Source organism: Dryobates pubescens, chromosome 17 (genome assembly GCF_014839835.1).
Source record: "Dryobates pubescens isolate bDryPub1 chromosome 17, bDryPub1.pri, whole genome shotgun sequence".
Classification (NCBI taxonomy): Eukaryota; Metazoa; Chordata; class Aves; order Piciformes; family Picidae; genus Dryobates; species Dryobates pubescens.
Window position 1 is genome coordinate 16,332,536 of NC_071628.1, and position 13,456 is coordinate 16,345,991.

Here is a 13,456-nt window from a genome sequence, read left to right on the forward strand (position 1 = left end):
TCTTAGGGATAACTTGTTAGCAATTTGAATTAAGAACATATCACAAAATAGTTCTTTGCTTTGGTTTAACCCCAGCCAGTAACTAAGCACCACACAGCTGCTCTCTTACTCCCCTCAGTGTGATGGGAAAGGAAATCAGAAGAGTAAAAGGGAGATGTCTCAGTTGAGATAAAGACAGTTTGGTCAGTAAAGCAAAAGCTACACAAGCAAACCAAGGAATTTGTTCACCTCTTCCCATCAGCAGGCAGGTGTTCAGTCATCCCCAGGAAAGCAGGGCTCTGTCACATGTAACAGTTACTTGGCAGGACAAACACCATCTCTCCAAATCTGTCCCCCACTTCCTCCTGCTTGCCTGTTTTTATTCTGCATATGGTATGGAGTATTCCCCTGGTCAGCTGGAGTCAGTTGTCCTAGCTGTGTCCCCTCGCAACTTCTTGTGCACCCCCAGCCTACTGGGGTGCAGTGGTGTGAGAAGTAGAAAAGACCTAAAAGCTGTGTAATCACTATTTAGCAGTAGCTAAAACATCCCTGTGTTATCAACACTATTTTCAGTACAAATCTAAAACAGCCCCATAGCAGCTACTGTGAAGAAAATTAACTCTGCCTCAGCCAAAACCAGTACAGGTGTTTATCTAAAGGGATGATGTGTTTCAAGAACCACTAAATTTAATTAGCACATACTTTTCTGGAAAACATTTCTTTCTGATTATTGCAAGAAATTAAAGTAGCAGATCCTTTAAAGCTAGTTGAGTAGTTTCATTCTTGTAGTTAAAATTGAAATGGCCTTTTTTCCTCCCCAAACCCCCCCATATTTTTACAAAACCAAAAACCCCAAACACTATAATAGGTAGTTTCCTCCTTTACCTTTTCTGGCAGGGCTTCAGCTATTTTTCTGGTGGAACTCTGTGCTTTGGGAATGTGAGAGTAGTGAACAAGTACAAAAATCCTGACACCTGGGAACAAATTACATTGTTTTGCCAACTGTTTACCATAAAAGGTAGGTACCCTCATAGATCTAGGGAACCAGATGAAGCTCCTTCAGGAGATGGAGGAGAGTTGGGGGCCTAAGGACAATGTAAAAACAACTCTGTATGTTTCAATGACACAGTAACAGTTGAAGGTGCAAGTACTTTCGGAGGTGTATATTCTAAGCTGAGTGTTACCAGTTGGTTTTAATTGAAATACTGGACTTACAGTTAAAATGACTGCCAGCAGCAACATTTTTTTTGCTGTGAAATGAAAATTTTGATTCTGTGTTTTATTTAGGTTGCTCAGAAACTTATCGCTAGCCCTCAGAGGACCTGACACTATGTGGGTGACCTATATGTCAGGCTCTAACATGTTACTTCATATTTTTGAGCAGCTAGTGCTAGACAGGCCATACCTCTTTCCTTAGAATGCAGTGATGAGAAGCTGCTTCAGTTGTTCAAAATTGCTTAGAATGATGAGTCTGAGTTTATTCACTACTATTGATTCCTCCAACATATTTGTTGTCTGTTAACCCAAAAATGTTGAATATAGACGTCCAATGTTTTAAAAGCGTGAAGCTAGTGAAAATATTAAACATGATCATGAAAATCTTAAACATGATCATCTTAAAATAACCTGAAGTCGTCTAAGATAATGTGGATTAAATGGAAATTAACTGCCTGTGGTAGAGTTGATTATTTTTCAGTTAATCCCTTCTAGAACTATGCATGTTCTCCTTTTCCCACAGTAACTGATGCATTTTTTTGTCGTAGTGGCATTAGTGGACAGGGAAGCGAATATGTATCATTTCCATCACACCACTTCAGAGGGGTTAGGGAAGAACTAGAAAGTGGTGAGGAAAGAACACCTGACACTAAGAACAGTTGACATTAACCATTGTTGCTGTATCTGTCTGCATTGAATTCGAGCTTTAAAATAGCAACAGTAATAAAAGGGTGGAACTCATGTCAACATTTCAGTGTAGCTGCAGTAGCTTTCTATGATGAGAAGATGCTATTTCTAGAATTGGCTTGCAGAAGCACTGCTGATAGGATGAAGATTTATATGCTTGGTTACGATCATTAGAGTTCTGGATTAGCTTCATTTGGACAAGATCCCCTAAACTCTTATTGTTGACTGTGTTTTTCACCAGGGTTCAGACTCCTAAGCAATTTGAAATTTCTGGTAGCATGCACAGCTATTGGAAAGTACATTCCAAATAATACGAAGTACAGAAAAACTGTGGTTATATAACCTAGTGTGACCAACACTAAGGAGACAGGTTCTTTTGGGGATCTTTGTTAGAATGATAGTAGTAAACCATAGTTAAAATTAAAGCTTTCTTTTCTTAGCAGTATATTGATTAGTATAGCATAGAAGTTATGATAAGAATGGGACAGGATTTCTAAAAGTAGAATCAGTGTAGTGCAATTTGTAAGTAGCATAATATAGACTTTGTAATACAATTTAACTTACAATTTCTAATCACTTAGATTGTCTCCAGATCAAGTGGATGTTAATATATGGTTTGCTGTATGAATATAACAGTCATAATCTAGACTCAAAAAATTTTATATAAAAGAATACAAGTCACTCATTCAATCCTTGGAGGAAGCAAGTGACGGTAGGGGGCACCCTTGGTCCCTGTGGGATCCTGGATCTCACTGTTGAGCAGCAGTTCTTGTCCAGGTTCCCACACTGCTTGGTTGTGTAGACATTACTCTCTGTTATGTGGAGGGGTCATCAGCACCACCTGCTTGGCTGGGTGCCTGGGATTATCGAGGCCAGCAAGGAAGGGAGTAATCATCCTGACACCCAGGAACCTTGAGGCTGATAGCGAGGGGATAAAGAAAACTGTTCAGTTTGTTTAGTTCATTCACAGGACCTTCAGAGCCTGAGAATCAAAGAATCACAGAATGTTTAGGGGCTGGAAGGGACCTCCAGAGATTGAGTCTAACCCTTCTGCCAAAGCAGGATCGCATAGGGTGGATCATGCAGGAACGCATCTAGGCAGATTTTGAAAGTCTCCAGAGAGGGAGAACTCCACAGCCTCAAGAATGAGGGGAAGGGGAATTAATATGTGACCCAGAAGGTCACAGATAACAGCTGTTTGCCTCATAAAATTATGCTGGTTATGGGCTTGCTCACGTTTCAGGAAGTTCTCCTTGATAGCTGTATTGCTGCTCATGTGCTGTAGGTACCCTGCATTGCTTGTTGACCTGTCAAGGAGCCTGTCCCCTGAGACCTCATTTTTTGAAGAAATTTGCAAATATCAAAGTGGTAGTTTGCTATTGCTAAGCTACTAGCTCATTTATTTAGTAAGTTATTTTGTGTTCAGTGGTATTACTATAGCGAATAACCTATATCTCAGTGAAGTATTCTAGATAGCTCAACATTGTTGCTGTCAGTACTACAGTTGTAGTGAAGTGTTTCCCTGTGTATTAGGCTGGAACTTTAGTCTTTCTTCCTGAAGTGGATATTTTTCTAAAATTTGTTTCTAAATTGATTTTTTGGGGGGAGCTTTGTTGCTTTTTACCATTTTTGCTGTCTAGTATGTCATTATGAGTGTCACTGAAAGTGCAGATGTAGAGATGTTTAGAAACACCCATGGATCTGTAGTCTTCATTTTGTTGTAGAAATAAATAACATAGAATCATAGAATCGGTCAGGGTTGGAAGGGACCATAAGGATCATCTAGTTCCAACTCCCCTGTCATGGGCAGGGACACCTCACACTAGATCAGGCATTAGTCGGTGGATAATTTTTCTCCAATTTTGCTTAGCCTTGAAACTTGAATACCTACAAAAACGTTTTTTAAACTGTGATAATTTTGTTAGTTTGAAAGTTTATTTTGTTTTATTTTAGATGACTGAATTTAATTGGTGTTACAGCTCATAAAATTCACAGTAATTGCTTCCAATGCACAGTAGAATGTAAGATTGCGTATTTACCCTCAGCCCCAGTCTTCTGTCTCATTCCTTTTTTACTTCAAGATTTAGATAGCGTAGCTACCTTTAATAACTACCTTATGTGTTTGACAGCTACACCTAGATTTTTGGCATACACCATAAAATTTTCTGCCTATGTGTATTTTAAGTCTAGGAAATTTTAGTCTCTAAAATGGCAGCTCATGAAATAAAGTATACAAAGTTTCTTCCTTTTTCCTTATCAGGAAGCATTGATGAAGATGTGGTGGTGATTGAAGCATCCTCCACTCCCCAGGTCACTGCTAATGAAGAAATAAATGTTACCTCAACCGATAGTGAAGTGGAGATTGTTACAGTTGGTGAAAGTTACAGGTGAGACTTGCAGCTCTTTGTATTAAGACATTTTGCTTGGCTCCAGGTTTATCTGATAAGGCTTTGTATCATTAAAAGCCCATAAGGTAATGCTACAGAAATTCTAACCAGGATGCAAGTATGCATTTTTTTACTCAGAGTGACAAAAAGGAAAAAAACCAAACAAAACCCCCAAACAGACAACAAAACCAAAACCCCCAAACCCAATGAAATAATATACTGTAGCTAACAAAAAAACCCCCAAAAAACAAAACCCCCAAAAGAACAAACAAACAAACAAAACCCCAAACCTGCAAACCACAGCTTTATGAAAGCTTGGTAATTCAACTAACTTGGGATCTGTTGAGGTGGCTGTAGTTAGTGTAACTATTGGGCAGGTTTTGGGGGAAGCAAATCTTTACAGTGGGGTCCTAGAGAGCAAGTTTAGGCTATGTTGAATATTTGGGTATGAGTTAAGTATTTTTCAGGAGGGCATCCTACTTTTTTTGAAGCTGATGCTGTGCTTGCTTTCCTGTTCTTTCATGCCTCTCTGGAAGTTTTCACAGAATCAGAAAATGTTAGGGGTTGGAATGAACCTCCAGAGATCATGGAGTACAACTCCCTTGCCAGAGCAGGATCAGCTAGCATAGGCTGCACAGGAGCACATCCAGGTGGGTTTTGAAAGTCTCCAGAGAAGGGGACTCTACAACCCCCTGGGCAGTCTGTTCCAGTGCTCCATCACCCTCACTGTAAAGAAGTGTCTCCTTGTGTTGAGGTGGAACCTCCTGTGTTCTAGCTTGTACCTCTTGTTCCTTGTCCTGTCACTGGGCACCACTGAAAAGGGACTGGCACCTTCATCTTGACACCCACCCCTCAGATATTTATAGAGTTCGTAAGATCTCCTCTCATCCTTCTTAAGACTTAAACAGCCCCAGTCTTTCTTTATAAGAGAGATGAGTTTTAAGTCCTGCCATCATCCTTGTAGCTCTCCTTTGGACTCTCTCTGGCAGATTCCCATCTCTCTTGAACTAGGAAGTCCAAAACTGGACTCAGGTGAGACCACACCTGGAATACTGAGCAGAGTAGAGGGAGAGAAGAACCTCTGTAGATGTTCTGGACATGCTTTCCTTAATGCATTCCAGGATGCCATTTGCCCTCTTGGCCACAAGAGCATGTTGCTGTCCAATGGATAATTTGCTGTCCACTAGACTCTAAGGTCTTACTCCGTAAAGCTGCTTCCTAACAGGGTGACCTCTAGTCAGTACTGCTGCCTGGTGTTATTCCTTCCCAGGTGCAAGACTGCATTTGTCATTATTGAACTTCATGAGGTTTGCCTTCACCCATCTCTCCAGTCTGTCCAGACCTTGTTGGATGGCAGCACACCATGATGGGATATGAACCGCTGCCTGCCCCCTGCTTCAGTTTCATATCAGCCAGGTCATTGATGAAAATACTGATCAAAACTGGACCCAGTACTGATCTCTAGGGAACACCACTGGCCGCAGACTTTCAGCCACACTGCACAGTTGATCACAGCTCTCTGAAGTCTGTTGTTGAGCCAGTTACCAATCCACCTCACAGTCCAGTCATCTAACCCACTTCTTTTGAGTTTGCCCACAAGGATGTTATGGGAGACAATAAAAAAGCCTTGCTGAAGTGAAGATATGTGATAGCCACTGCTCTGCTTTCATCTACCCATTTGATCATTCCTTTGCAATGGACCCACATTTTCCCTATTCCTTTTACTGCTGATGTATTTAAAGAAGCCCTTGTTATCTTTCATTTTTCTAGTACGTTTAGTTCTAAGAGAGCTTTGCCCTTTCTTATTGCATCTTCACGTGCTTTGACAGTATTTCTATAATCCTCCCAACTGCCCTTTTCCCAGTTTTTGTAGACTTCCATTTGAGTTTTTCCAGCAGCTCCTTGCTTATCCATGCAGGTCTCCTGCCTCCTAATAGATTATATCTTTTTTTGCAAGGGTATAAAATTTTTTTGAGCTTGGAGGAGGTGGTGGTTGAATATTAACCAGCTCTATTGGACCCTCTTACCATCTAGAGCCCTAGCCCATGGGACACTTCTAAGTAGTTCTTTGAGTAGGAGAAAGTTAGCCCTCCTAAAGTCCAGGGTAGAAGTTTACGATTTGCCCAGCTTGCTTCTCAAACAGTATTAAACTGTTATTTTATGGTCATTACAGCCAAGGCTGCATCCTACTTTAATGTCTGCAATGGCTTAAGTCAATCCATGACAATGTCCTTGACTGGACCTCCTTTGTTTGTTAATACAAGGTCTGTCATCACCTCTCCTCATTGGTTCTTCAACCACCTGCATCAGAAAATTGTGGACTGAGTATGCCTGGCTGTATAATCTTTCCAACTAATATCAGGGTGATTGAAGTCACCCATGACACCAGGGTATGGAATCTGGAGGCTCCTTCCAGTTGTCCATAAAGGGCCTTCTCAACAACTTCCTCTTGGTTTGGTAGTCTGTAGTGGACACCCACGATGGTGTCACTCATATTTGCATGTCCTTTAACTTTTACCTGTAAGCTTTTAAGGCTTTTTTCACCACCCATCCCAGGTTAAGCGCAACGCATTCTAGCTGCTTGCTTACTCACGTAGTAACTGCACCACCTTATCTTGTCTGTCTATCCTTTCTGAAAAGAATATAGTCATCCACAACATTTCAGTCATGGATGCTATCCCACCATGTCTCTGTAATTGCAATGAGATCATAGCCCGTTGTCCCCACACTGATTTCTGGTTCGTCTTTTTTATTCCCCATGCTTCTTGCATTGGTATAGAGACATCTCAAGGGACTTAATGGAGCCTCTGAAGTTTTGTTTTGTTCTGTATTTGTCAGATTTTGTAGAATCTGTTAGTGGATTTCCTGGAAGGAGAAAATTTCAAGTTGTCACATACATGGGACTGTTGGAGATGCCTGCCTATTGCTTATGTTTTCATATTGGTGAACGTGAAGGCAAAAATGTAGAATATGAAGAATGGCTCCCCTTTTTTTGTAAAATAATGATGAAGGAACAATAGGCAGTAAATTATTAAAACATTCCATCTGTTTGTCTTCAGATAGTTAGTGCTTTCATTAATGCAGTTTTAAATTTGAAGTAAACAAGTTTTCCTGCAAAAATTACCTTTACTGGCATAAATGTTATATTACACAAACCAATTTTCTCTTCAGGACAAACACAATGCATAATGTATTTTTCCTGAACATGTCGAACTAGTTGAATTGTTAGGACATCTTGGAAATGTAAACTGAAGTACTAAAATTATGTTCTGAAAATATTCTATCACAAGTTAATATGCAAAAGAACTTGAAATTTAGAGATTCTTGTTGTCTTTGCACGTCTGTCATCATTCATAGATCTACTGTTTCAGGCTGCATAGGAGTAGGATTTGGAGACTTCATTTACTATTAACAAAGTTAAAACTTAACATCAATTATAATTGTTGCCTGACTGCAGTTGTAGAGTTTCATAATGAAGCTGCCTGTATGCATTTCTTAGGAACCTGACATGAAGATGTTTAATCTCTGCCTGTTGGGTATTTGCCATTATGTTATCTGGAAAAGGCTGCAGTAAAGTTTGTAACTACACACACAGTGAATGCGCAGTAGTAGGGTATTTCAACAGAACGAAATGCTTCTCTAATAATAATGAAACAATACCTAAAACAGCTTCTTCCTGAGGAGAAAAATGTAGTAACAGCAAAATTTAAGTTGATATGTAAGGTGTTATCTTTTTTAAGGTCTCGTTCGACTCTTGGACACACAAGATCGCACTGGGGACAAAGCTCTAGTTCTCATGCTGCACGACCTCAAGAACAGCGGAACCGCAGCAGGATTTCCACAGTCATACAGCCACTGAGACAGAACGCAGCAGAAGTAGTGGACCTTACAGTGGATGAAGATGGTAAGTTGCATTGCTTTGAGAAATATCTTCCTTTTTCTGAAAAAGGATGACCAGTGTAAGGGGAACGGAGTTAATTGCATCATTTACACTCTTCTGTTAAAAAACATCAATTCTAAACTTGAGAGGAGCACTGTGGAGAGGAATCTGGGGGTCTTGGTGGACAAAAGGCTCAACATGAGTGAACAGTGTGCTGCAGTGGCAAAGAAAACCAACAGGAAGCTGGATTGTATTAATAAGAATATCACAAGCAGGGATAGAGATGTCATTCTCCCACTCTACTCAGCACTGATCAGGCTGCATCTTGAGTACTGTGTATGGTTTTGGTCCCTCTGCTATACAAGAAAGATACAGACAGGCTGGAAAGGATCCAGAGAAGGGACACAAGAATGATCAGAGGACACATCTTCTTCCTTAAAAACCACTGAAAAAACAAAATTAAATCCAAACACTTCCAACTTTCCAATCCACCCCAAAAATAGAGATACCTTGAATAAGAACATATTGCAGGATATTAGCTTGCAGTGCTCTCCGGCACAGAAATAAAACAAACTTGTGTTTGCTAGGACTTCTGTGTGTCTAGGAGCAAGGAGTCATCATTTATTTAAATCTGTTTACAGTCAAGATTTATCAAGTGTTTGGTGTATTTCCCTGAATCTGATATTGATGACTATTACCTTTACAATGTGCTTGTAACAGAAGTCTCAAATGCTGATTTAATGAATTTGCTTTTAATGTGTATTGAGACTAGAAGCCAAGTTTATTCTCCTGCAGCCTTTATTATAATGTATCTAGCATGAAGTTTATGAAGTAGTGTACAGCTAATTTAGGTGTTATTATGTAGTCTTTGATTAATGATCTAATTTGGTTCTTTTCTGTGTTTTGTAGGCATTAAAAAAGTGGTAAGGGTAATGTTTACTCATTTAGTAGTTTGGCTGTGGATTTATGAAAGATTTCATCATGAAGTATTTGAGTATTGAGTAAATGAAACTTGATATGTTAGCCTTGCTTGAGAAGTGATTGTATATTCTTAAAATTTGAGTTGATTTAAAAACAAACAAACAAAACAAAACCCTTTTTTTTTCCCCCCCTCCGCACATGAATGAAACAGAATTAACGTCTGTATTTTGTACGTGTCAGGCTTCTGTCTTCTAATTTCCATAGCATCTGGCAAGATCAGGATCAGGAATTTCTTGTAAAAATAATGAATGGCAGCAACAATTAAACAAAACAACAACAAAAAAATCCAAATCAACCAGCAGCTTTTAGAGCTTAAAGAGCATGAAAGTTTTTTTCTTCTTTCACTAGAGCCGACAGTTGTGCCAACCACATCATCTAGAGTGGAGCCACAGGTCGTGAGTTCTGCTTCCAGTAACAGTTCTAGTACGTCTACCTCAGAGCAGGCCTCTGATGCAGCTCCAAACATCTCCAACAGCCAGCCCTCTGCAGCACCAGAGACGATTCCTAGTCTTCCCAGTGGCAGCACCGCTGGTACTTCAGCTGGAGGTACAGAATAAGAGAGTTTTCTAAACTGTTGTGTTTCTTCCTAGCAGAAAGGAGATAGGGGAAGTTAGTTAACATTTGCTGGATTTAAACTGCATGTGAACTTTAGGACTGAACGTAATAGTAGTAAGTTGAGAAGGCAGGGATCTGAAAAATACCATTAATTGCTCCCCAAAGATGAAGGAAGTTGTGCTGGTGCTTTCTGCTTTTGTCTACTAGAATGATTTGATTGTATCAAATGAACCACATATTTGCTTTTAGTGAGGTAGAATGTATTTCAGGGAGGTAAGTCTTCCACTGCAGTGTGTTACAGGGGTGGGGTTTTTAAAGTGTACTGTAAGGCAGTGAAGAATGTATATGAATTCCTTGAACCTCTGCCTGCAGGTTGCTCCAGTGGAAGCATATTTATACAGACCTGTATAGATACTGAGCTATAATAGAGCTGCATATACAAGCAGAACTTGTAACATATCTGAAACGTAGGTGCTCTGCCCCTATATGCAAGTCAGATGAGGTTCAAAACACCTGAACTGACCACAGTTGCATGAGAGTTTGAGGTCTCTGCACACAAACCACAGGGGCAATTTTTCCTCCTTTCTCTACTGATAACATGTCTCAAATTAGTCCAAAGTGCAATAAGGCAAGTGTCAGTCCACATCCTCTAGTGGTTCCCATGAACACATCTACCTGACCAATCAGTTTTGTTGCATCTGTAAGGCACGGTTAAATATTTTTTTTAATGTCCAGTTTGTTTTAGTTTAGTCTAGATCTGGTTTTCAGTTGGTTAATTACTTCATCTTGAAGTACAATTGTTTTTTTTTAAATTAAGTCACTGCTTAAAGTGATCAACTTTACTAATTTGTTTCACCTCAATATTAACTTGCTTCAAGATGATATAAGAAGAACTGCATCTAATACAACACTGGAAACTGGCCCTCCAGCCATGCCAAGGTTACCATCGTGCTGCCCTCAGCATTCTCCTTGTGGAGGACCTTCACAGACTCATCATGCATTGGGGCACCCACATACAAGCTGCTTTCAGCAGCATGGCCACCACTTTCAACATCACCACCACCACCACCACAACCCTCATCCGGCTGTTCCACTATCTCCCTCATTCAGTGAGTCCAGCTGCCCTGTTGAAAGGCCCCCTCCAGTGCCTGCACCTTGTGGAGCAAGCAGCAGTTCTGGCAGCAGTTACCATGACCAGGCATGTTTAATTCTTTTGACTCCCTTTATGGTTTCAATTTGTTGCAGATATGAGAGGTTAGAATGTCAGATTGCAGATTAATTTCTTGTTCTGTAGCAGGCATTTTAAAAGGAAAATTTGAGCTATAATATATGGACATACAAAACTTGAAAGTCAAAATCTAACAAGTAATCATTGATAGCTGGCATCTTATTAATGACACACTGTGTTGATCATAGCAGCTTTGCAATGCAAATAATTGAGCTCCTTTAAGGGCAGAAAAAAAGCAAATCTAATGTTCTATTTATGAAATGTAAGAGCTGCTCTTCTAAAAACATTGTTTACTAAGAGTTTTGAAGTAACTAAAATCACAGCTCTAAACCACTAAGGTTATAAGCAAATGATGCTGCACAAACCGTTTACAACATGCAGAACTATCTATCTGGTTTCTGTTAGGCACAACGGAAAACACATGTGGTGCATGTAGCTCCCATAATACTCTGTTTTATCCATCATAGAGGGATTGGGTGTTTTTACACGATCTGGAGTAACAGATTTAAGTCTCTCTCAACGGATTCAAGAATTTAAGAATAAAAAATGTTAACCATATTTAAAGAATATTCCAGACTTGAGCCTTAGAACTTAAAAATTTGAATCTCGGTTGCTTATGATAGTATTTATTTTCACTTTTTATATTATGTTTGAGGGTGACGTTATTTTCAATGTGTGAAGAATTGGTTGAGAAAAGATGGTTTGTTTACGCAGCAGGCATTGCCAGTAGACTTAAGCAGCAGTGGTATAAGAAGTCATGGAAGTGGTGCTTTTCATGGAACATCTGCTTTTGATCCCTGCTGTCCTGGTTCTTCATCTCGAACTGCAATTTATGGGCATCAGGCTGGTGCTGGCCCAAGCCAGTCAATAACAATAGATGGATATGGATCAAGTATGGTTGCACAGCCACAGCCCCAGCCTCCTCCTCAGGCATCGCTCTCTTCCTGTCGGCATTATATGCATTCTCCTTGTAAGTATTGGGTACCTAGCTGGGGTGGACTGAACAAACGAGAAAACAGCTTCCCTGGCAGCATAGGAAAAGTCTTGCTATCTGCTTGCTTTGATCTTATCACTGACCTAGCAAAACACATATTGAAATATACATTTAAATAATAGTTTAGCTTGTGTTGAGGATTTGAACAGGGTCATGCTGAAATCAAAATTTTCTTTTGAGTGACCCTTTATAGCATTCCAAGTCTAAAAAAATGTGTTTACTATGAAAAGATTTTTCATCTCCTTTGTATTTTTTTAGCAAGGCTTTTTTCCTTCTTTTTCCTTGGTCCATCTCTAATCCTTGTAAGCTTGGCTGTGATCTCTTTTTGGATTTTGTTGCCTCTACAGAATAGGGGAGTTGGGAAGATCGAATTTTTTTAAATTAGACAACAAACTTGAAGTAAAAATTCTTACCATACTTGCATTTTTCAGTGTGCCTCACACAGATTTGATTGTTTTTTAATTACTGTTTCTTTTTTCCTTTACCAACATATCATATAGGCAAGTGGAATACTTCTGGCTGCAGAAGGTGTTGGATTTTTGTAGGGTATATTGGTGGAATCACTTTATTTAAAAATTGCATAAACACATACTCCTATGTTGCCACTGTTTACATTGGTGTAATAATATTGAAGCACCTGTGTGAAGATACTTAATTTATGTCAAAACCTACTACTGACCAAATTAAAAACACTTGATATTTTCATTGCAGATGCTTCTTTGACCAGACCTCTTCACCATCAAGCTTCTGCATGTCCTCACTCTCATGGAAATCCTCCTCCACAGCCACAACCTCCACCTCAAGTAGATTATGTAATCCCTCATCCAGTGCATCCCTTTCATCCTTCCATATCTTCTCATGCATCTTCTCATCCTGTTCCACCTCCACCTCCTCCACCAACTCATCCTTTAGCCAATGCAGCTGCTCCAATACCACAGCATCTTCCTGCGACACATCAGCCTATATCCCATCACATCCCTGCAACAGCACCTCCAGCACAGAGGCTACATCCTCATGAAGTGATCCAGAGGATGGAGGTCCAGAGAAGAAGAATGATGCAACACCCAACGTATGTCACAAATGTACTCAGAACAATAGCTAAACGTATAATTCATTTCCTTCAGGTTTGTAAAATGTTGCATGTGAATCTCAAACTGTTAATTGCATGGTTAGGAACTGTTAGTATTAAACCATGGTAAGAAGTGTCTTTACATACCATCACAGTGAGCATTAAGACTGAACCTGTTCCATTACATCTTTCAGTAGCGTCTCTGGGTAAGGTACAAATAGGGCATGGAAAAGAAGGGAAGCTAAGTTTCTCCTGCCAATTACTCGTTCTCCAGATAACAGACTTCCTGTTCAAGCTGGACAGTCTAGAAAGTACATCATAAGGTCCTTTCAAACGTGTTCCTTGATAGTATGTTTTGCCTTTGTATGTAACTAAATGCTTTAAAATAAAATTAATGATTTATCTTAAGAGACCATTTACCAGGTTTAATTCAGAGGGCTCCAGCCCTCTGATCAGCACAGGATGTTAGGAGTTGGAAGGG

The 13,456-nt window shown here is 39.8% G+C and overlaps 1 protein-coding gene across 7 annotated transcripts in view; it reads left to right on the plus strand.

Annotated features, from left to right (window-relative positions):
- The window catches only part of RNF111 (ring finger protein 111), a 55,386-nt gene that overhangs the window by 23,165 nt on the left and 18,765 nt on the right, over positions 1 to 13,456 (plus strand). For 5 of the 7 annotated variants that reach the window (XM_054169021.1, XM_054169014.1, XM_054169017.1 and 2 more), the window contains exons 3-8: positions 4,142 to 4,268; positions 8,009 to 8,172; positions 9,478 to 9,675; positions 10,563 to 10,882; positions 11,627 to 11,882; positions 12,618 to 12,975. In XM_054169021.1, coding sequence (XP_054024996.1) covers positions 4,142 to 4,268; positions 8,009 to 8,172; positions 9,478 to 9,675; positions 10,563 to 10,882; positions 11,627 to 11,882; positions 12,618 to 12,975 — 1,423 coding nt within the window. The remainder of the gene's footprint in view (positions 1 to 4,141; positions 4,269 to 8,008; positions 8,173 to 9,477; positions 9,676 to 10,562; positions 10,883 to 11,626; positions 11,883 to 12,617; positions 12,976 to 13,456) is intronic. The other 2 variants (XM_054169016.1, XM_054169018.1) reach the window with 1 other exon arrangement.